This window comes from Ambystoma mexicanum, chromosome 7p, assembly GCF_040938575.1.
Source record: "Ambystoma mexicanum isolate Mex_15411 chromosome 7p, UKY_AmexF1_1, whole genome shotgun sequence".
Taxonomy (NCBI): domain Eukaryota; kingdom Metazoa; phylum Chordata; class Amphibia; order Caudata; family Ambystomatidae; genus Ambystoma; species Ambystoma mexicanum.
In genome coordinates, this window is record NC_090939.1 from 878,670,889 (window position 1) to 878,696,175 (window position 25,287).

General features: G+C 42.4%; 1 protein-coding gene across 1 annotated transcript in view; it reads left to right on the forward strand.

The window, feature by feature from the left end:
* Positions 1–25,287, forward strand: part of LOC138526402 (F-box only protein 36-like) — a 271,519-nt gene that overhangs the window by 82,217 nt on the left and 164,015 nt on the right. Inside the window, exon 2 of the mRNA XM_069637113.1 lies at positions 2,586–2,694. Coding sequence (XP_069493214.1) covers positions 2,586–2,694 — 109 coding nt within the window. The remainder of the gene's footprint in view (positions 1–2,585; positions 2,695–25,287) is intronic.

The window sequence follows — 25,287 nt, forward strand, 5'->3', positions numbered from 1 at the left end:
CTATTTAATTTCCAAATTGTAAACACGTTTGTGTCATTTCTACTACCATAGAAAATTATGCAAATGCATATTCCATGAAATCCCTTCACTCTTCATTGCATGGTACAGAAAAGATAACTCTTGCCAGCGGGACGCCTTCTGCATAATTAAAGGGGAAGAGCACTTACACCTGTTTAATAAAATTCTAAAACCATTCTCCCTGCGGCAGGTGAGCTGAAATGATTTGTGATTTGTTTCAATAACACTGCTTCTCAAATCAAATCCTGGGGAATTCTGATGCAATTCATGATAAGCCTACTTTAAACTATATACACATACTAGCAGCCTACAGCACCATATTTACCTGCGAAATGTGAAATATGCAACGGTTCTTTGATTCTAGCATTTATTGATGTTATTGGGGAAAACAAAGTTCTTTTATTAATTTATAAAATGGAACTTCATGTGTAATTTGGAAATGTTTTAACTTCAAGAATTCTGACTAGAATGCCTATTTCTATTCAGGACTAAATGTGTTGATGTTAGATCATTTAAATTGGTGTGTGTGTGTGTGTGTGTGTGTGTGTGTGTTTGTGTGTGCGTGCGTGCGTGCGTGCGTGCGTGTGTGTGTGTGTAAAAGTGAGAATAGGTAGGCAGGTTATTTTCATTTTTTTGTATACAAGCTACCTGTGATTATGTAATATTGTGGTGACCTCCCCCGTATGAAGCTTGAGGGTCACTTTTACATTGGTTTTCCTTGTTTCTCATCCCCAGAATTGTGTGGTGGGATTGCATGTCAGGGCTATTATACCAGGGAGGCCTGCTTAGTGAAATATCTTGCGATACGCATGTTTACCTACATTCACCCAAAGTAAGGGTTCAGCGCACTTCTGCCCAAAGGAAGAAGCCATCACTGTACAGAAGATATGTGGTATTATCTCTTTAACTGTTTAGGGTTATATCAGCGACACTCAAATCAAACATGCCTCATACACTATGAAGGATACAGCTCATTGGTCTCAGAGGAAATCTTCAAATAATAAGGTTTGGTTGTCGGACAGATTTTTACATGCACTTTGTTGCCAGTGAAACCGTTTTTTTGTGGCCTGGATCATTAATCCTGTGGCTATTAATTTGAAGTTGCTTTGGGCCTGGAAGCTGTATCCATTGTTTCATGTCGCCTAGGTTAAGCCTTGTGAGGCGGGTTATTGTCTTTGAGGTTATCAATTCAGAGATTTACCATGGAAAGTTGCAGTATTTGGTCAGATGGAAGGGTTATCCTTGTAATGATAGGTCTTTGGCACTAGCTTCCAGTGTATATGTGTAAGCCCAAAGGTATGGAAAGTGGACTATCCAGTGATAATGTCAGAGGGAAATGGCTGCCAGGTGGTGACATTTCTCTAAAAATGCACCCTCCAGAAAATCAAAAACTTTCCCCAAATATTCTAGGAATGGAGTTAATAATATATATCCTCCTAGAATATTTGGGGAAAGAATTTGAGCAGTTGGGAAAAAAAAGGTCACCTGCCTGGCGACTTTTCCCTGGAGACATTATCACATGCAACCGAAAGTGGTGATTTTGCCATGCACTTTGATCATCACAGTCATCTCTAAATTAGGGGTGGCTTTGTGGTGGGCTTGTGGGCAATGGGGTTGGGGATTTAGCCATAGGTATCAGATACATGGGAAGCGAAATTGGGGGTTTCAGTCACGTTTGGGGGGTGCACTGACAACTTGGATTTACCTTCTCATTCTGTAGGTTTTTTTTACTGTTCCTAAATGTTTTTTATAGCATTTCCTTTGCTGTAAGTGGTTATCGTGGCTGCAGCCCAGACCATTATGGCTAATATTCACTTCCATCGTCTCAGTTGACGAGCTGTAGTTTGAAAAAGATGCTAGCACGAAGGAGAGCATTTCCTGTTCTTTGCTTCCTTACTTGCTTATCCTCCGCAGGAATGGTCCTGTGTATTTTGATTGATGGATGTCTGCAGACTGGAGGGTTTTCTGGACTGGTGCTTTTTCCTCCAGTCAGGGCCCTCAGCCCTAGGCAAAAATATTCCCTTTCCCTTCATCGCTAGGCATTTTTGAACTTTTATAGTGGATGAAATTCTTCCCAATCTGAAATGCCAATCAGTGCCAAAAATCGTTATTCCACACAGCATGTGGAATAGTAGAGGTTTGCATGTTGTACCAAATCCGCCATGTTGATCTGCAGTAACAGTAATGGGATTTCCACCCACCCTTAAACATGACTCCAAAGTTCCAGGCCTAAAATAAAAATCTTTCAATGCTAGAAATAAATGTATGATTCCCTTCAGTGAGGAGGTTACACATTTAAAAAAGCAGCTTCCTTAATCATGACTCCAAAGCTCCAGGCTAAGAAAAAATATAAAATATTTCAATGGTACAAAGAAATATATGATTGACTTCAGTGAGAAGGATACACATTTTTTTTAAAAAGCAACTTCCTTGATCATGACTCTAAAGCGCCATAACTTATTTCCATAGAGCAATTAGGTCATGTTTATTTTGTCTAAAATAGAGGCAACCATGGTAAAGTCATGGTTTGACATACTAATCACTTTTCCACTCTTTGTTTATTATAGGTGATCCTGAGGTCTTGGAGGGTTTCGGTGCGGGCTGAGCACAGGAAGGCTCCCCCTGGAGAAGTGAGGAGATTACACAATGACTTTCTGTTGGAAGACATGTTACAAAGCAAGTATTAAGTTATATATAAAAATGTAAACGTTTTACATGAATGCTACAACTCGATCTTCTAGTAAAAATTCTTTCATAATTAGGAGGTCTCTTGATTCAAGGTTGAGAAGGTATATTTGTATCCAGGAGGTGCTCCGGAGCCAATTGAATTACTCGGAATGCAGGCTCCTACAGGTTGCATTGGGGAACAAGCTGAGCGTACTGATCACATCCACAGACCTCCTCTTTGTTTTCCCCCAATAACATTTCTTTTTTGGCATGAAGCTCTTGACTCGATCCTTCTGCAGCCACCTCTGACAAGTGTGCCTTCATATAAATAGAAATTTAACACCCAATGTCACCTTCTTCGGCAGGATATAAGACTATAGTAATGGGGATCAGTTAACTGTTCATGGGTGTACATACCATACACCAGATATCAGGAAGATTTCACTTGTAACCCCTTACTAATATCTCAGTGTATCATGTCATGCATGGTTCCAATATGCACACACACCTTACCTTGCTAAACATCTCCATACAACAATACTCAATACCATAATACAACACACACAAATAGAAAGCTCTACTGATTAATGCACATACCCATAACACCCACTGGAAGTACCCATTTAGACATTTAGGTACCCCACTGCCCGCCGCAGGTGTCCAGATTCCGTCTCCTCTATCCCATAAGGCATTTGGGCAAAGTTCTATATATTCGGGAAGAAAGTAACAATTCTCGTACTATGCAGGTCGTCAACTGGGTACGTGCTACAACCTCATCCTACTTGACCACAAGCTTAAATTCTATCTTCCACTGTCATAAACGAACGTTTCTTCTCACTCCTTCACCATCTCCTTGGGAACAGAGTTACCTACGCGCCCATTAAACATGCCATTTAGCTTCTGCACCTTAAGAATCCCTGATCATTGACTCGCTCCTTCTCATTCCAAGACTTAGGGCTTCATCACAAGTTTGGTGGTAGCCCTTAAATGCAGTGGTAACGGGGTTACTGGCGCATTTAAGGGTAGCCCAATCATGAGAATGGCATGTTTAGCCCCAGCTGAGAGCTGGGAGTAAACTTGCCAAAAAAATGTGATTTTTGGTGCAATTACCATGCGGTAATGCCGTGGGCGGTAATTGTGCCAAAAATTCCCCATTGGGTCCAGTGGACCCAATGGGGAATGGGGAATAACGTTTACCGCTCAACCTGTGATCCAGCAGTAATACCGCCGGACGGGTGGGTGGTAACGCAAATAAAGTTGGGAGGTATCCAAGTCAGGATACCGCCCAACACGTGATGAGGCCCTTAGTCTTCTTGTTTTCCTCAAATCCTCTCTAAGACCTTTCTGTAGGCAACATTGACTGCATCAATACATTTCCTGTGGCCTGGACTTAGCTTGCTTACAGGCACTGTACCTCTAATCAGTTCACTTGATACCTGGCCAGTGGTTGACTGTGACATAGTATAGTATGGCCACACTTTCATCCATCATCTCCTGCCCTTCAAAACCCCTGATAACTGCTAGCTAGGGGTTTCCTCTAACTAAACAATCTTTCCTGACTTCAGGTCCTTTGGCGTTTACACTGAATATCAAATGAGATGGTGTTTCCCATCGTACATAGTGCATTCAAAGGAGAATGCACTCTCTCCCAGTATTAAATTGTCCTGGGCACCTTCCTGAGAACTGTGGCATTGTGATTCTCACAGTAGTCCCAGATACATATTACACTTCTATCCCCTTTGTCAAACCGTCGAGAAGGACAATGGCATAATGGTGTCTCACTCCCAGTCTTCTTTGGGGAACCAGTTTGATGGCTTTCTTCCAGGCCAGCACTTCCACGGGTTGCAGTGAAGGCCCTTTTTTCACTTGTGTGCATGCTCTACATCTATCACTACCGTAAATACCTGATCATCCTATGTGCATGCATATGTTTCTTTGGCAATGCTCCCTGAAAATAACACATCATAAAACGCATGTATAATTTTTTTAATTTTTTTTATTTTAAAATGATATGTTTGGTAAACCAAACTTTTCATTATGCAGATCTTTGAACAGTTTGTTAAGACAATCGACAAAACAGATATGCCTGCTATTTCTCCATGCCCTTTTTGATCTCCATCCAAAATTTGATGGCCGTTAAAATTAACTGTTTGTCGTGGCCTTTTAATAATTGGTTCCACCGTTCTTGTGTAGTCATCTGCTTTTTTGATGTTCTGAAAAAGTCTCTGAATACATTTCTTTTTTCTTGTAGTGCCGGACAAATCATAATGATATGGAACAGTGTCTCTTTGATTTTTCCGGTCTTGCAGAATCGACAGTCTGAGGATTTAGTTTCTGTATGTTTGGTGTTGCTCAAGTAGTCTCGGGTCGGTAAGATGTTTAATCGGAATCTTAGGAAGAGATCTCGCATTTGTCAATCCGGAAAACATACCAAGTATAGAGGGAGTTCATGAAGAGCTTGTGTGTCTATTACACATACTCAATTTCGTTTATATTTGGTCTGGTCTCCGAGGGTTGTTATCCAGTCGTTCCTCTGTAATGCTAGCTTTGCATGTTGTGGTCTATTTATTAGTGTTTCTTCAGTAATGCCTTCGACATCCATCTGTGTCTTGATCCTGTTGAGCCATTGTTGAAGAACCGTTGTATTCAGGGCGTTCTTTTTGATTTTTAATATTTCTACAGCTGGTATTTTTTCTTGACTGATTATTTTCCTGTATAGGTCCATTTGTTTCCATAGTATTATGGATTGTAGAGATTGTAAAGCCATTTCAAAACGGATCCTTGTCATTGGAAAGTTTTTAGGTAATGCTAGCGTTTTCCTCCAGAATATGGCTTCGTAGAGGTGCCATTTCAGTCCTTGTTTGTTGACCAGGGTTTCTCCACCGTAGGTCAAGATGGGAACAACCTTTTGTTTATAGAAGGTGATGGTTGATTTGAACGAGTATGTCCCAAATTTACAATGGTAAAACCGACCTAGTCTAGCTAAGGATCTTGCTTTATCTTCGATATACGTTTTCCATTCCTGCTCCATTGGTGAAGCGTTTATCATTACACCTAGGTATTTAATGGCGTTTTTTGTTTCAATTTCTTTGCCTTCAAGGTAAAGTTTTGAGATTTTCAGGTTCTTCCTTTTTTGAGTAATTCATTTCATTACTTTGGTTTTGTTTATATTGATCTGAAGTTCGTTAGTTATCATATAGGTTGCTACTTTATCAAGAGTTTTCTGTAATCCTGATGTTGTTTTGTCCATGACCTTGATATCGTCATCACATATTCATTGTTTAGTTTCGGTGGATTTGCAAGTGGATCTTCGATTGATTTAACAAAGTCACAAGTGTATAAATTGTAAAGACAGGCAGCTAAAGGGCAGCCTTGCTTCAGACCGTTGAAAGTGTTGATCGGTTGAGTGACTTTACCATTTTTTGTTAGCCTGACTCGAACTGAAGTGTTGGTATACAGTTGTTTGATGGGATTGAGAATTGATGGTGGACATCCCCAAGTTGTTAGTTTGGTCCATAGTTTTGTTCTATTTACTGAATCAAATGGCATTTTGAGGTCGATAAAGACGGCGTATACCTGTTGGTTCTTTAATGCAGCCTCATATTTAAGGAGGCTCAACATTAGCAAATTCACGTTCGTTCCGATCTTGCTGACAAATCCAGTTTGCCTTTTTTCTAGTTTTCCATTGTTGGCTGCCCATATGGAAAGTTTTTTCAATAGAAAGTTCGCAAATAATTTTCCTAACGGGTCTAGCAGAGCTATGGGTCTGTAGTTGTGTGGGTTCTTTCTGTCACCAGTTTTGAAGATTGGAATCAAGATTGCTAAGTTCCAACTGCGTGGAATTTGTTGGGTTCTTTCGATGATAAGGAGCAGATGAGACAAAAAACGTGCCCAATTTTTGGGTGCGGCCTTTATGTTTGCATTTGATAGTCCGTCTGGTCCCGGTGCTCTTGATGGATTTAGAGTTGTGATGGTTTTGATCATGTCTTCAGTTTCCCACGTCAGATTCCATGGAGGACCAATGGGTTCTTCTTGAGTCGTAGCTTCCGATGGTTTGGCTCTGTAAAGGGTAGTGAAGTGTATAGTCCAAGCATTCGATCCTCCTTCTTGGATCATGCTCGTTGCCTTGGTGTTTTCATTTAGAAGCGACCATAGTTGTCTCGTATTTTTTCCTTTGATTGCTGCTAAGATTGCTTCAGCGTCTGCTTGAAGTAGTATCGCTTTAGCTGATTTTATCGAATTAGAGTACTTTTGTTTTTCTTTTTTTATGTCTACTTTTGCAGCTGATGTGTTTAGTTTTTTCAGTTGGCATGATTTTATTTTGGAGCATTCTTTTCCTCTTTTTGATTTCAATATTAAATACGTGTTTATGTGTAGCTTTGGTATTGCTACTTACCATGGACTGGTAGTCTCGAAGTACCCATTCATAGTTGAGTTTTGAAGAATCAGGCAGCAATGATGTTTCAAATTTTAGGACTAAATCTATCATTTGATGCTGTTTTATTTTTAATTTATTCAGGCCGTTATTTATTTCAAGGTCTGGAAGAGTTATACAAGAATTCTGGGTTTGGTTGTCTTCCATGTTATAGAATTTGACAATGATTGCTGTTAGATTGTAAGTAGTTATCAGTGGCAATTAGATTATTCCTTATCCCTTCAGAGATGTAAATGAAGTCGATAATCGATTTGGATTTGCCACTTGACCACGTTGGAGGCATTTTACCATGTACGTTTAGAGGTTGCTCTGTAAGAGTTAGTTTTCGGATCTCGATCTCTTTGGTCCATTTCTTTGCTCTTGGAGATAGTTTCTGAAAGTCCAGTCGAAAGCCTTCAGAGTTGTAAAGATGGATGTTTAGATCGCCAGCGATGACAAACTGGGTTTGCACAAAGGAGTTTGCTATTTTGTCAAACTCGTCGCAGATTGAATCTATAAACTTATTATCATTCATAGCTATTGCATTCCAATAGATATTGAAGATTGTTAAGTGTGTTTTGTCTGGACATTGGTTTGATTCTGGTGGTATGGTTGAAATGCAGATGACAATGTATTGAGCCCACGGATGGATGTTTTTCCTCTTTACAATTGACCAGTTGGTATCTAACTTAGTCATGATTATCATTCCAGATGATGGTCTGCCTTATCCGATGGTGATCGCCGGGTTCATGTAAGTAGAGAATCCGTCACAAGCGACTATTGTTGATAACCAAGTCTCTTGGAGACATATTATGCACATTTCTTTTTGGTTGGAGGCTCCCTCTGAAAGGAGATGCTTAAAGCCTCTCGTGTTCCATGAAGATAGTGTAATCTCATTCGCAAAATTTTCTTTGGAGGTTGATTGTTATAAAAAGGTCTGATTTGTGTGCTTTGATGTTTGCTTCCAGTTAGCAGATTTCTGTTGTTGTCTGTTTGGGAGTTTATCTCCTGTGGTAAATCTGTTATTCTATTTTTCGAGTATGACTATGATTGACTGGTCAAATTTCCGCTTTCTGTTGATCGTGAATCCCCATTTAGTTGTGGTCTACTAAGGGTTTGTTGTTGGTCGAATTTGCGATATATGGACCCCGCTTGAAGTTTAATGCTGGTATTTTTTTTCTTTTCTTTAAGGGCCAACAATCTTGTTACTTGGATTTCTTCTATACTGAAGCCCCATTTGATAAGTTGTTTTTTTGCGGAAATAACTAGTTGCATCGTTTTATTGTTGTAGAAATCGATGTGAACGATTTCCATCTGTTTCTTGTTCGGGAACTGTAAGACGTCAATTTCTTGAGTAGTGATCTTCGACAATGTCGGGATAGCGTTGAATAGATGAAGAATATTTGCTCTGTTCAAAGTTAATGTTTCCGGTGGTTTTAGATTTGAAGCTGTTAATGATAGTCTAAATGTCTTAGATTCCTTGTGTGGATTTATAAACATGGGTCTAGTTGGAGATGTGTTCACTTTGATCTCTTTAGTTTCCATAGTTTCAGAGGAAGCACTGGGTTCCGACGATAGCCAAGATTCTTCAGTTAGTATTAATGAATAAACAAGCGACACATTTGCAGTTGAATCATCAATATTCGTGTGCATTGATTCAGAAGAAATCTCACAATATTCGTCTATTATATCATTGACTCTTCTTGGGAGTCTAGTTCTCAGATGCTTATTTGGAGTGAGAGAGAACTGGACGTTATGTTATGGGAACATTCTGCCATTGATGATTTGAGGTCTACGTTGTGGCCTATTGCATGTAATAGTGCGTCTAGTGGTTTGTGTTCTTCGATCGAGACCAATTCTCCTTGAGCTTGAGGTAATTGTTTTTTATTATTCGTTATATGTGTCTTTATCGTTTCCTTGATGGGTTGGTTATTCCTAGTTTCTTTTTTGTTAGTGATGATTTTCTTTATTGTTATAGGGCAAGGTTGAGGATGTTGCTCTGGCTTGAGTTGCAGCTTTCTCAAAAAATCTTTGTGAGCCTGTTTGACTTTTTTTGTGGTTGTTTCTTTTAATGTCGTTGGTTTTCCCAGCTGACTACGTTTAGTTAAGTCAAAGATGTCGAAAGGGGTACATACTGAAGGTTCTGCATTGGGGGTATTGAAATGGATTGGTAGATTATGTGTTTGAAGTTCATATTGAGTTGTTTGATCCTTTGTGGATACGCCCTTTATTGAAGAGTCCTCCATCTGTTGTCGCGTTGTGCCTTGGTCTTGGGGTGTGGTTGGATGTAAATGTTTTTTTGCTTTGTAGTCCATAATTTTGTTGGTGAATGTTACCAATGTTTCTGTAAGAGTTTGTTTGTCAAGTCGGTCGGTTCTTGCTATTTCAGCGAACCGGTTCTGCCATATTCTTGTAGACTCTGCCTCATGATTCAGACGATCTTGGATTGAGGTTATGAAACAGTCTGTGTTTGCTTGTTTTGTCAAGATCATTGCTAGCAAGGTGGCTTGGTCTTTGGTGGCATCAACTGTTGCTTCTTGGATCTTTAAGAAGGGCACCATTGCTAATGATAGAACAGCCACCAGCGTATTTTGAAGATCCAGCATAGTGTTTGGAATGTGTGGAGTGTTAGGTGTCTTCTCAAATTTTGGTATTATGGAGTCTAGGGGCCTCATTACACGGATGGCGGTAAGGATTTACCGGTACCGGTAAAATACCGGTACCGGTAAATCCTTACTGCCTTACTACGAGGTCCCTTTGCGGGTTGGGGGATTTAACGCCTGCTTTTTGCAGGCGTTAAAATCCAACCCGCTAAGGGACCTCGGAGCTAATTACGGCACCGCAAAATTGCGGTGCCGTAATTAGTGCCTTCCCCATTCCCATAGAGCCCTATGGGGCAGAAATGGGAATGGGGAAGGGCAATGGCAGAAAGGGGATTTACCGCCCCTCCAACCTTGGAATGGGGCGGTAAATCCCCTTTCCGCCAAGGCGGTGCCGGTATTTTACCGGCATGAGCCATGGCGCTAATAGCGCCATGGCTCACCGCCTACCGTGTAATGAGGCCCTAGCTCTTGTTGGTTAAGGGCAGTCGTCGTTACATTATGGTGGTTCTCCTTTGGGAATGTTTTTGAAAAGAACAGATTTGCTTTTGTGGGAATTGGCGTCGATGTATTAGTTATTGCATCAGTGTTCTTCTTGTGCTCATCTGCAGAGGATTTCGGTTTCTTCTGCTCTTGAAAGTCCATAATGGTGTCTATTTCTGTAATATCGAGTGAAGGTCGAGGTACTTGATTTGACGATTTGAAGATGTTACCTTGGGAAATGTCTGTAAGATGATAGGTTGACTGCCATTGTTGTTTTGCTATAAGAGCGCTTTGTCGTAGTGTTAGATTTAACATTGAATATTTTATCTTTTTGTTTTGAGGAGTATGAAACTGGAGATCAAGTTGGGGTGAAGGAGGGGTGTCTCTTTTTTCCGAAGCGGACGATGAAAGCATTTCTGTTTTGTAATTGGATATTATTTTCTGGCTTCTCTCGTTCTTCAGTATTCTGGAAACAGTTTTAATAGATTTGGAGTGACTCAGTTTGATGTTCGCATGACTGGATACACATGATGGGTTACTTGATATTGCAGTAGGAAATTTGGGCAGTGGGTCTTGATGCATAGGAGTAAGAAGTGGCGATTTTCCTTTGTTGGTGTCGGAGTTTTGTGGGGAACAATCAAGGTTTTGATTCAGGTTGGGTGTGGAGGGGTGATTAGCAAGTTCAGTCTGGGTTATTACAGTTTCTTTCTTAGATTTCTTGTCTTCTTGTTGTGTTGTGGTAATAGATCTTATTTTGCAAGTTGTGTTATTTGGTTCTTTTGGAATATTGGGTTGCGGATTCTCAATTGAGGTATGTTTTAGAATGTTTGCTACAGTTTCTTCTAACTTTTCCTGGAGACGTTTAGTACCCTCCATTTGTTGGATGAATGTGTAAGTGTAAGAAAAAGGAACAGTATATTGTTTGTTAGGTCAGTTACTGCTTACCCAGTGTAAACAGCGGGAAACAGCAGACAACGGCGCCCATGTCACCGCGGTGGGCTTAACACCGCAAGGGCATCTGGGTCGGAGTTTTGTGCCGGCTGGCTTCCTGGGGGTGGGGTTACAGTCCGATCACGTGACTTTGATCACGTGTCTATGATCGAAAGAGGAATTCAGCGCTCGCTTCAAACTGCTGTGCAAAGACACAGACTTACGCGATTCGGAGAGGGATCTTTGCAGGTAGGAGAGATGTCACTTTCAATCTCTGTCCAGTTCAGAACTTGAAGTCTCAGCGGGAAACAGCAGACAACAGCACCCTTGTCACCGCGGCGGGCTGTATAATGTTAGTGCAATCTGCTCCAATCTCCAATTGCTTGCTCTCACTCAAGGCTTTACTTAACCTTTTAGCCAAAACTGAAGTGTTTGTCCCATTATTGTCTTGTGTGATTAATAGACTTACTCCAAAGCGTTTTCCTTGAAATTAATGATTTATGAAATGTGAATTCAGCAGGATTCCACTGCTGGTATCAGAAACAGCCCTCCCCCTGGCTTGCTGAGATCATAGCACCCTACCATCAACTCTGAACACACCAGCTGCCATGGCCCCGTAACCATTTCATTGCCCACATTTGATGGTCAAGCACTGTAATGAAGAAAGACAGGCACATGGAAGTGTGCTTGGTGCTGTATGGTTGCAAAGATGTGCACCTGCTCCACGTGCTTGGAGCAGAAGTCTGCAAAATTTGCCTCTCCAGATGTTTTGAGCTATAACTCCCACCAATCCTACCAGTATTGTCAATGGTAAGGGATCATGGGAGTCATGGGGCTTATTACGGGTTTGCCGGTATTCTGGTGGTAAATCTGGCAGTAGAGCGGCAAACAGAATTACCGTTACCAGCATTTGGGCTGGTGGAATACAGATTACAAGTGCCGGGTGATGGTGTAAATCCCCATTCTTGGAGTTCCATAGGGATTTGCCGGTATTACAGGTGCCGGTATTACCAGTGATTGTTGCCGGTAAGGTGGCGGAATGACGTCTAGCTGCAGGTCATTCTGACAACTCACCAGCAAACTAGTAGTTGTCTGGTGCAGAAACGTGCCGGTATACGTTAATAACGGCATGTTAATTCCGCACCGGCCCACTAAAAGATCTGGATAGCTGCCCGTTACAGACCCCTGACTGTGCTGTACCTCACTTATGATGCCCAACAAGGCAGAAACGTGTGTCTGGAGTTTCTGCTGGTACTATTGCTCAGAGGTCAGAAGAGAATTTTCTAGTATTGCAGGGCTGGACTTTCCATGTGGTGGAGGTGGTCAGACCGATATGCACATTGATATTTCTCCTCTGTCAAGGCACAGTAAGCTGAAACATAATTGTATTCAATTGTGAGCTATCACCATCCCATAAAGCAGGTGATGTGCTTTGCTTGTTTTCAGCTGACGAGCACTCTCACTTTTGCAAGTGTTAAAAGGCTTTGGGTTACGCCATAAAGTAGAAGGTTGATGTCACCTTGGACCCATTGCTTTGTTTGCTGAGAGCGGCCCAGGGCCACAGCCATGCCTCACTGATGACACCCACTGAGACAGAATGACTAGTGTGGTGTTGCTGTTGGTACTCTAGTTTACAGGAGAATTGCCTAGCATGTTGACCCAGAAATGTCCTTGTGGTTGGGACCAGACTATATGCAAAAGGATATTTCCTCTCTGATAGGACACAGTGAGCAAACACGTGACTGTAGACACTCCTGCATGGGCACAAACAACTAGAATAAGTTATTTATCCTTGTTCATTCTCAGCAGAGGGGCTCGCAGACTTTACTAAACATTCCTTGCAAGTAACGACCCTTGAGTAGAGACTAATTGCTATTAATTAAAATCTATGTAATAATGTAATTGTTGTGTAGAACTCCTGCATGTCTCGGCTTAGCCAATTTGCAAATCTAAACCTAAGTGTGTTCTCAACCTGGTGAGCTCGCCCACCGCAGGGACAGGGTTGAAGTGTAGTTAGGTCTTTTTTTGTTTTTTTTTAGCATATTTTTCTTATTTGTTTTGGAGAATGAGAATCCGCGATTCACACAGGTATGCCACAGGAATCGAATTCATCTAATTTATCAAGCACATTTTTAGGTGGCGTAGACATAGCGTACAATTAATGTGGCAATTCAATTAGGTTGACAGTGGTATAGCTCCAGTGGTCGAAGTGTACGAAAAGAAGTAGTGGAACTATGTTCCCTGCTGGTCTGCCCCGCTCCCCACAAACCCCATCCCTGCGCCCTCTCCCACACACAATCCAAACACCCAAATATATACACCTGCTACTTATGGGAATGTGCAGTGCAGTGCACTGAAGTGCAAGCTTCAACTTCTTCCTACACTTTTATTTATTTTAAAACTAAACCATTCCAGAACGGTTTCTTTTTAAAATAAAAAGTATAGGAACTGTAAAACGTAAAAATAAAAAGTATGGGAGCACCGCTCCCAACCGCTCCCACCCACTTCGACCTCCGTATAGCTCTAAAATCCCTCGACTGAAATTGCAATGAATTCAAGCTCAACGAAGATATCCTTCAAGTTCAATGCTTATGAGGATCTCTACTGAAGGAAAATCAATAATGGACCTTTGAATTAATCAAAGTAGGCCTACAACAATAGAAGAATGACTTTTCCGGAGCGGATGACCTGGTCTCGGGAGGATAGCTCAGGGGCAACGTGCTAGCCTGGATAGCAAGACAATACAGAACACCACACGTTCAATCCCAGAGCCTGTGCTTAGAAACCTCTGGGTACTAAGCGCGATATATATAACCTATCATATCATATAAGGAAAAGGGTTTAATTTATTCAGGTTCATAGTAAATATTGATAGAGTTGTTGTCTTTATTGTAATCAATATAAGGCACCCCCTAAATATTTTTTCTATTTATTATAGAGTTGCTGTAGTTTTGTCCATAAAGTTAACTTTCATAGTTTAACCCACCAAAAGGTCAAGTAGTGCGTCTATGGTGATTTCCATTACTGACGTACAGCTGCAAGCATATGGGTAATAAATGAGTACATTTAAAAATCTTAGCTCCACCCTCTCACCAAAAATCATGAACCGAGAACGTTTCCGGTGTGTTACTTTTTGATCCAGAGTTCAAGCTACATGCTGGTGACTAATTAGAACTTTAACCATTTAAAGTGCACAGATACAAGCAATATAAACATGTGTTGGGAACAAGCGTGAGACCTGGGTCCGCCATGGCTGTTTTCTACCTGTTCCTCCTCATGGCAATCCTTGAAAAAATGTTAGCAAAGACACAAACCATGTGTCAGCTTGAACTCTTTGGATACAATAAAAGGCTGGAAAACGTATTAGTTTGAGTTTTTGGGGGAGACTGCTAAGCTAAGGGGGTTTTAAATGTACTCATGAGATTTCACTCTGATGGGCACTAAGTGGGAGTGCCTTAATTCCCCCCACAATCTCACAGATCTGCCATACCTTTAGCCTACCACCACTCAATCAAGGGGTACTCAACTTGATTTGTTGGCCTTCCAGAGGGTAAACTAGTGTTCAACAACCTCTCCAAAAAGTCCCAATACTGGACACAACAGTAGATCCTGGACAAAAGTTTCTCTATTATAAGAGAAGATCTCTTTTCAAAACTGTTGAATTTCATGGCGGCCCCACCAGTGCAGCAGGCTGCTGCCCAGATACGTTTCTACTTCGCGCCAAGGTGATGGGCAATGTCACTCCCCTATTTTAAGGAAAGATACTGTAACCAACCACGAGCCTGGATGATTGACAATTAAACTAGGATTAATACCATTGGTATTCATATATGAGTTAAAGAGAGATCCTCAGGGCCGCTCCCTCATATACAGCGCAGTTTAACAACCAATATGCCAATATTACCATTGAAAAGTACAGATGGATCAAAACAAAATATTTATGTCCACTTCAGGATGTCCAGACTCAAAGGTTTCCCAAAGCTGGATTGCTGTGGGTCCCTACAGACGCTTGCTAATCCTTTACCTCTGCCCTCCCACCTCCCACTTGCAATTTATCATTCAAAATTATAGTGTTATCCCTGGGCAAATTCTCTGGATTAAGGTTTGATGGGTAATAAGGGCTAAAGGTAAAAGCAACTTATTATTATTATTATTATTATTATTATTATTATTATTATTATTATTATTATTATTGATGCGATTGGAGGCTGCTTGGGACGGGTAGACAATTCTCCTCCAAAATAGGTTATCCAAAAACAGTTCCACTTTTGGCCTGCTCAAATTAATCAAAAATGTTCAGTATTTTTAATTCCAAATATATATTTCGGCCTTTAAGGTTATTGAGAAACACTGACATTTCCGATGTGTTCCAGAGGTCGTCTAGTATGGCTGCCATGCTCCAATGAACACAATAACTCCATCAATCTGACAGTGTTCTTTGTTAGAGGTGTTGGCAATCCCTAGATGTTGTCTGCCTGCCCAGATCAGTTGGCATGGATGCATTTTTGTTGCCCAGAAAACTCATTGGTAATTGCGCTGATGGTAATAGCACCAAATACGGCTAAAAATGGGCCAAAAGTTGTCATTTTTACCTCCAACAAAAAGCTGGAGGTAAAAATGCCCTTTTCCACCCAACTCGTGATTTGCCCAGCCCTTAAATGCAGCAGTAATACCATAACCGCCGCATTTAAGGGCTCATGCCAAACTGGTGATGAGGCATAATCATGATTCAGCAGTCATTCAGATGTGTCAAATGTGATCCCGTTATGAACACGTCAGCCATAAGCACAGGATAAGCCCGCTGTTAAGTGTTAACCGCAACATGCAGAACTTGTCTGTGAGCATACTCTGCCTTTTCCATCACACCTATTTATTGAATCTTTTTTTAAAATTGGTATTCTTATTGTACATATAGTCAAACAATGACTTTAAACAAATTCATACACAACCAATACACCCACTAAAACCAAACATTACAGAAGAATATAAATCATTTAAACAAACTAATTCAACAATAATTCCAAATATATACACAACATTTGATCAAATCCATTTCAGGAAACCTATTCTGCCAAAACAACACAAATATACACTCAGTATGTATTGAATCACATTTCTATATAGCTGGACAAGAGCACAGCCTCCATAGATAATGATTACAATGGTTTAATGCTCTATGCAACTGTATTCAAATTGACGCTTGAATGTATTAGAAAAGTCATGTCTTCTCACCTACTTCCTTGTCTGCTGGGGGGACTGCCGGATGCTGTTATGCACAGGGCTACATGCAAGACTAATACACGAATTTATGGCTGTCCAATCATCTACGTGGATTAGAAATGAGACCCAGTCATGAATGAGAAGTCTGATTTGAGAAGATAAGCTCTTTAATGCGGATACAATTAATACACATTTATTTTAGTGTCATAGTAGGAACACTATAGTTATGGTTGTAAGCCTTATCTAGCTTTTGACATTAAACCTTAACCGACACTATACCACAACGCCACCACTTCACAACACCAACTTTAAACGGAGTCCTGTGAAGTGGAGGTGTACTGTGGGTTAAGGTTTAGTTTGCAGTGTTGTGGGCTTGGTTTGGACTGGGGAAGTAGTACATTTGGACTGAGTGTTGTCCATCCCTCTCAGCTCGCCTGCACTTGCAGGGTTGTCACCTGCCTTGGTCATATTTTCACAAGCCCATCCCAAGACACCGCTGTCTCCCATAGACTTCACAGGGTTTGCCCACACAGGGCAGCTTTTAGCAACATTCAATATGGCATTAGTGCCCCTTGAGGTCAATGGGATCACCTGCCATACACCCGCAAAGCACGTCTGATTTCAACTGCCTTGGAGAGTCAATAGATTGGGAAGTTTGGTGTTGACACCTTACATTGTTATTGCCACCATATGGACATCTTTACCTTCTTTATAGTATGGGTTTCTTGTCCGCTATACACATTTGCCTCATCATGATGGTTTTAAGGATGGCATAAAAAGAAAAAGTAGAGAATGTATGCCTCACTAAACAAAGTCTTACATAAGACATGATTGTCATTTTTCATACAAGGTTATCAGACTTTGTAACATAGGGCCTCATCACGAGTTTGGCGGTAACCCTTAAATGTGGCGGCAATGCTATTACTGCCGCATTTAAGGGTCCGCCAAATCACGGCCTTGGCGGATTTCCCCTCTGCTCTGAGCTGGGGGAAAATCCGCCGCAATTTTGCCGATTTTCAACGCTATTACCGCCGGCGGGAATTGCAACTTACTGTTCCACCAAACCTGTGATCCGCCACTAATAGCGTTGTGGGGTTTGGTGGTAGGGCTGATAGCCCCGGTGGTAATACCCCCGGGGTTAGCGCCAAACTCGTGATGAGGCCCAGTATGTACTTACCATGACACAATATATAATAAAAAGAATACTTTTGAAAGAATACAATTAACTTTAATTCATATCCATCTTGCCTCCAAGTACAGGGACGGTTGATTTTTAGAAATGACTCCAAGCAGTGACATTTAGGAGCAAATGGTAATCTTGGTTAGTACTTTCAGTGTAAAAATTGGTAGAGTGGGCTTCGTATAATTACTTCTGTTTGACAGTGTTTCGATAAGGCGAAGGATGGCCATCAATCACAGCCACAAACGTGTTTTGCCCACAGTTTGTAGTGCTGATAACTACTGCATTTAGCACCAGAAAAAGTTTGGTAAAACACACAACAGCAATAGTACAAGTAAACAGAGAAGAACGTGTTTACATGAAACTTTTTGTTGTTGTCCGCACCCTGTCGCAGAAAGCCTAGGTAGGACATTCTGCAGTTACATTCAGCGTGTCTATATTAGCTTTTTGGCCATTTTAGCCAGAGCCCCCCATCACCTGGGGAATTTGTTGGGGGCAAACAACAAGTATGCTCTGGCCATGCCTCTCTAGCCGTCCCACCACTGCACCCCCATAGCTACAGCTACTTAGTCATGATAACCATATACAGTTGTATATTTCACGCATAATGCATTATGCTGAAGGTCCTTGTATGGTTTGGGGCCATCTTAATCAAGCACAGTTTAGCGCGCGGTCGCTCTTCTAGCAGCGCAATCCTTTACGCGCCTCTTCGTCCCTCCCTAAATATAGTTCCTGGTCCCTGGCTTTCACCCAGCTCCATTCTTTGCGCAGGGCCATGTGCAGTTCTCTAAGTACCACTCGGGGTAGGTCTGGGGCATACCATTCGCTCGGCACCAAGGAAAAAGTGGCCAGCAGTCACAAATAGCAATTCATTTTCTTAATGACAGACTGTTTGAGAAATACCCTGGGGGTGTATTTTTTATCGTTTTTTAAAATGTTTTGCAAATTGTGTATTTTAAAAAAGATTTATCCAGAAACGCTGGTCAAAACTAATACTACACAGTGAAGGATCTCGTCAAACTGGACCACTTTGGCAAAAAAAATAGCCCACTGTGATCAAAAACACCGGCCCACACTAGAATGCTGGGCCTACACTTCGGGCATTGGCCTAGAGGCTGGTCCGAGCCTCATGCCACCCCGTAGCTACCCATTTGTTTCTTCCAATCTGCAAGTTGCCCCTTGGTTGCTTTGCCACTGCACCCACTTCTCCCCCTCCGCCAGGTTTTGCCCTCCTCTCACTGTTTTTTTCCTTACCCCTGACGCCCTCCCTCGTGGGTTTACTCATGGAGAGTTTGTCAGTGAAAGTTGACTGTGGCAACGTGACCCTCACCCCTTTATATTTTATGAACCCACATGCTGTCTGGTTTTTGATCATTTCTTCCATTCCGTCTGCTACTTTGACAGAGTTTTAATGTTTCCCCCCACCTCTCACCCATGCGTGACTCTCTTCGGTCTACGCACCTATGGCGATGTGAGAACACATAACCTGAGCACTTGTCCATAGGTATAACTATACCAACAGCGTAGCTCTTACCATTTGCTACCCTTACGTCCCCTTATTCCGGAAAAAGGGCAGATGGAGACATTTGTTACTTTGTTGGCATAAAAAGGCTGCAGGCTAATTATAACAACATTACTAAAAACGACATGTTTGTCATCACTGCAAAACAAAACGTTGTAAAACTGTTTCCCAGGTGCGGCGACCAGCCGACTGCTCCATCTCAACACTGCTTCCCTCATTTTCCAACCAAGTCCACTCTAGGCCAAAGCTCCCCCAACCGTTATTGTCTGCGCCACACCTGCCCTTGCAGCTGATCCTGGGCTGGAGGAGTGCCGTTCTTGCCACGTGACAACGCATAGAAGCAGAACCGTGCACTCCCTGCAGTGGTCTCCATTCCTTAACCTTTGAACCAGACTCCTGCCTCAGGACTGGAACTCGCAAAACTGATTTAACTACTGAATCATATCTGTACGTGAGTATGCCAGTGGCCCTTCTGCCTACATTTGGTCTTTCACATCACTCATCAAGCCAAGAAAACCACCAGCCAAAGATGCTGCTAGATAGAAAAGCAGAAACATGGTTATGAATAGAACATTTTTTGCAAAGCATTACAGCTTGCGCAGGAAAACAAAACACGCCTTGGTGTGAGAGCTGCCCCATTCAGAGAATGAATTGCGAGTGCTTATTGAATTGCGTTGTGGTTGGTTTGGGAGCCTTCACTGCAATGATTAATGACTCTGTGCTTCTATTTCTACAGTAAGCTACGCACCAACACTTACACAATGTCACTGTCACCCCACCTAGTCCGGTTTCTCATTAATCATTTATTGAAGATAAAAACCACAGCTCCCCGGTGGCAAATCTCATAATTGTCTTTGAACGTGTTTGGACAGTTCTCTATGCGTGGGACTGATTGATTTACATTTTTAAAAGGGACGGGTAGCAGAGGTCTTTCTTTAGCATACAATGACGCCATTTTGAAAGAGAATCCACCTTGCTCATTTAGCAGAGACGCACAATGGTGCTTATCAACAGACGTGTCTGGGCACATGCGTTTCACACTTGATGCCACTTCACAATGCCACTCAAAGCGTGTCTGTTCCTTCAAGGACATTGACTCATACCTTTAACTTTTTAAGGTTTGTTTTATCTGCTGGTATTTTACCTCACAGGGAGAAGGTCTCTTGGCCAGAAATAGTCTGTATATTGCTGACTACTTCGGGAAATATTGTATTGTTCGCCACACCTGCTCCCTTTCACAGCTTGTCCTTAAAGGTGTCCTTAAAGTTCAACCAGTTTTTAATACTCAAGGCCGACAAAGAGAATAGGCAGTGCGCTTAAGAGAGAACAGGTTGTGCCTCTGGCATCAAAATCGACTTAAATATGAATGCCAGCGTGTATTACATGTATTTGAATGTGACTGGAAAGCAGCTTAACCTGTCATTCGTATAATTTGCCAGTTTTTCTTCAACCTGTCAGGAGTGTCACCTTTTTTCCCTCCTGGGGTTTTTAGTCAACAACACTCTGCATGCTTCTTGGCTCATATTTATAATTTGAAAATGGAAGGATTTTTGGTTGCATCAATTCTTTTTACATAAAATATATTCTGCAATAAATAACATGTTCATGTTTCACAATGAATAACAATATTTTTACTCACCTGTTTATCAAATGGTTTTGAATGCCAATGTTCTTGTTGAACACACCAGATTGCAGGTAGGACCCGGTTTTTGTGTTGGTTTGTGGCTCCCCATTGATCCTACCTGTATAATTGAGTGGGTTTGACCTGATACATGTGTGTGTGTTTCACTGAAAAAATAACAGCTCTGCAGTTCTAATGTAGCTCATCGTGATGTGAGGGTGTGACTGATGCAGAAGGTCTCTGGTTCAAATCCCCAGTGAAGCAAAAGCAAAAAACAAACAGGACGTAGAGCAAATTTCAATTTATTACTACATTTTTATTTTAAAACGAAACCATTCTTTTTAAAATAAAAGTATAGGAATGCCTTAACTTAATTTTAAAAAGTAGAGGAACACCACTCCCAACCGCTCCTGCCCTCTTCGACCACTGGAAAAGCTTAGCCTCAAGGCCCACCAACAATGCTAAAAGCCTGCAAAAGGTACCCCTCAAAGCTCTTATGGCATTAGGGCCAGTTGGCATTGTGTAGTCTCCCAAGCGATGGCAGGTTCCTTTGAAATCACCCTTAATGAGATACTCAGTTTTCTGGGAAAGCTCCATGTGGAAAGGAAAGTAATTGGTCAGAGCAGAGGAGAATGTGCGTCATAAACAAGATGAAGACAGTGGGCCTCATTTTCCCAGTCCCTGCGAATTGCATGGAGAAGACTGCCTACGTTTGCACTTACATGCAAACTGGTCCCCTCCATACAATGTATGTCATTTACACTACAAAGTGCAAAATGCGGGTGTAATATTCAGGCAAACTCACCTGTAAACCTCCCCTTTGCACTCTGCAATGCAAAATGAGTAGAACTACATATCTCAGGATCCATTCTCCATGCATGCCAATATTCTTAGCACCTGAGAGCGAGAAGATGTCAAAGAAAGCAGGAGAACTGAAAGTACCCATTGGATTGCACTGAGCTTATCATTATTTCAGGAGAGAGAAAGAAAAAAACATCAACATTCTGGGAAGAAAAAAAGGGAGGAGTCGCTCGCCTAAATCAGGAGGGTTGGCATTTATGATTCTCTCTAACTGAACAGAGGACCACATATAGCAAGGCATGTTCTAGAGTAAACACTGTTTCAGCAGGGAAGACCACTCACACGATTACATGTCCTAAATATGAGCGAAGTTCCCTGTAAAATGTGCTCTCGCAGGTCACGGTTCTGCAACCTTAGGCTCTCCAGATGTTTTGGATTACAGCTCTTAGCATAGTAAAAGGTTTGGGATCATCCGAGTCACATTTCAAAACATCTGGAGAGCCGCAGATCTCAGCTATTTTGCAAATCCCCCTAAATATCCTCCCAGTTTCCTTGACATTCTCTCCAAATCTCTAGGATATCCCCATAGCTATTCCTAATGTTCATACCAAACCTGCTGTATGTTCCATCCGAATAATGTTGTATAATGTTTGCTACCACAATTTTGCAATCTTATTATGCTATCAATGATAGGTTACCTACCTATATGGTACTGAAATGTATCATGCTCAAGAGGATAAAAGATAACTTCTGTCCTTACTGTATTCAAACCTTTGACAAGCAAATCACACACAGCATTTGACTCATTGAATTGGGCAGGGGACGGCTATTCAGCCAATCAGGTGGCTGGAAACCCGGACGAGAACATACAGTGCACCACCTGCTTTTCCCAGTGACCCGACGCCCTGCCCACGGTGCCGCCATCTTGATTGTGGAGAGGCAACAGAGAACCCCTCCCTGTTGCCTCACCATGACCCCACCCCCAAAATATCTTGCAGCATTCCCCCAACCCCCTCCCTACCTACTCACTTACGTGCTGGATCAGAGCTTTCTGCTCTGGGCCCGGTGTTCCCTCCTAGTCCCCAGCGCCCACTATAGAAATAGAAAAGGTACTGAGTCCCTTTTCTATTAACTAAGTCAGGTCCATCTTGTTTTTTCTCTTTTTCATGTGAGATTGGGCTTGTGCAAGACATGCAGAGACCAGCTCTCATAAAAAAAAATATTTCCACCGTTAACGGCTCGCCAGCCTTATACTAGGCAAGCCATACGTGCATGGCAAATCCAGGGGTTATTGCTACATTTGTGTACCTCCAAATCTCCCTAGTGTGCCTTCCAAATATATCTTAAAGGTTCCCCAAATTTCATCTCTCTGATGTTTATCCAAATTGTCCTAGCATATATAAATATGTTATCTAAATCTCAAAATGTTCCCTACAAATATTTCTGTTCTCTGGAAATCTTCATGATGTATGTATATTTGCATATAGAGCCCTGCAGCTCTGTGCCAAGTTCTGCACTTAACAATTCTGCTACAGGGAAGATGTGTTATAGGGCGATGTGTTATCGGGCGGTGCGTAGGTGGTGAGAAAGGATAGTGGACAGCGCAGGGGAGTCTTTGCACTGATTGCAGTGGACTGATGATGATGAGTGTGGCCAGCTATGAGAAGACCATAGGCAAGATAATGAAAAAAGGACAAAGAGAAAAAGTGAAATAAAAGTATGACACACCTCATTACAATGAAATACACATGACAGATTGCACTCTGCTAAATGCAATATAGAGGGCCATCCATAATATTACTTGTCCCAGATCTCTTTAATGCTCCTTGAACAATTCCCTCTTTACTGACAGATGTTTCACACATTTCCTGCCGTTTCCCACTCATTCTCCACAAATTTTCCAGACAATCTCCTGGATGTTCTTTTAAAAAAAACGCTTGCCGTTCTCTACAAATCAGCCCACAGCGGCCTGCAAATCTCCCTGGGGTTACCGCCAAATGCCTGTACGAGCCATGTAAATCCCTGATGTTCCTGCAGATCTCTATGATGTTTCCTTTGAATCCTTTCCTGCTTTTTGCAAATAACCCTACCATTATCACATTATAAGGACTGATCTCCATGTAACCATATAACATATGCCTATAACTCCTACTGATGTACAGAGCTACATTGCTCCGACAAGCCAGATTTCCACTCAGTATCCAAGTTAAATAAATAACAAATGTTCTCTGAAAATCATGCCGACTATTCATGCAAATCTCTGCTGTGTGGTAATTTGGATATCAGGTCCTGGTGTTCATTACCTAACATGACAAGTCTTGCTGGAGGGTTGCGGGAAAGGCATGGTTCTTAGAAGGACCTAATGCAGGTGCCTGATGATTGGGAACATATGCAGGTTGATTGATTGATAGGTTATTTATAATGTGCCTATAGACATGTGTTTCAAGGCACAACCATGCAGGGAGGGGAAAAAACAGGTGAGAACAAGACAAGCAATCTTACTAGGGCTAGTATCATTTAGATCGTGAAAGTGCACAGACAAGAAGTGCAGGGAAGGGAAAGGGTGAGAAGTGCACCCAGTGGAACAGTGCCGTGGGTTAAGTGCAGGAAGGCAGGGCCTCCAAGGGGAACATGCCCATGAAGTGCATGGAATGCCAGGTGGCAGTGCAGGAGGGCCCAAAGGCAAGTGCTAGGGACTGGACAGGAGATCAGGGGGGCCAGGTGTCCTATATGACTCAGAGGAGCACCGGGCATTCAGTCAACTTAACAGAAGGAGGAAGGGAGGGATAGCAGAGGGAAGGTAGAGAGACAAAGGAAGGTGGGGAAAGGTTAGCAGGGGAGAGGCAGAGAGAAGGAAGAGAAGAACAGAAAGGTCTTGAGGAGCTTCCAGAACTTAAGAAGGTCCAGCTCAAGGTGGAGAGTGTCAGGGAGGCCTTTCCAGAGGGAGGCACCAGCAGAGGAAATATATCTACCACCCACTCTCTGCTTGGAGAAGTGATTCACCCGTAGAGAATTGGAGGTAGACGAGCGGAGGGCTCGGGAAGGAAGGTACTTAGGAAGGGAGCGTTGGAGGCACTGCAGGCCCCGGCCCCAGAACGACAATGCAGAGGGTCTTGAACTTGATCTTTGCAGCCACCTGGAGCCAGTGTAGGGAGTTCAGAGCCAGAGAGACACAGTCCCTGGGCTTCAGGCCAAGGAAACATTTTTCAGTCCTGTTTTGGATGAGTTGAGGAGGGCAGAGGATAGCGTTGGGTAGATTGAGAAAGATGCTGTTGCAATAATCAAGCCCTGAGAGAACCAGCGCCCTGGACACAGTGAGCATCTTGGGGGAAGGTGAGAAATGGCAGAATACATCTGAGGAGGTGCAGTTAGAAATGGGACTTTTAGACATGGGTGATGTGTGGAGAGAAGGAGAGAATGGAGGCGAATATATCCCCTTGGTTTTTTGCCTCACATGAGAGTGAGGACGCAGGGCCAAGGAAGGCTGGCAAGAGTGAAAGGGGAAACGCGGGAGCAGGGGTCCCAATGAGAAAAGACTGAACAATGCTTATTCCTGATCCAAGGCTTCCAGTAAAGAAGCACTGTAAATTGTGGAGAATGTAGTGCTGCAAAATGCAAGCTTCTGCCCCAGGTCATCCAGTGGATCACAACAGTGGGCCTCATTACGAGCTTGCCGGTCCGGATGCAACGGTACCGGTAAGCATGCCAGTACCTTTGTATCCAGACCGGCAAACTCCGAGTTGTGCTCGAGGGTGTCTTTCATTCTGTCAGGTCTGACCTGGCGGAATGAAAGGCACCCGCGAGCGCAGCAAGTCGGATGCAGCGGCACCG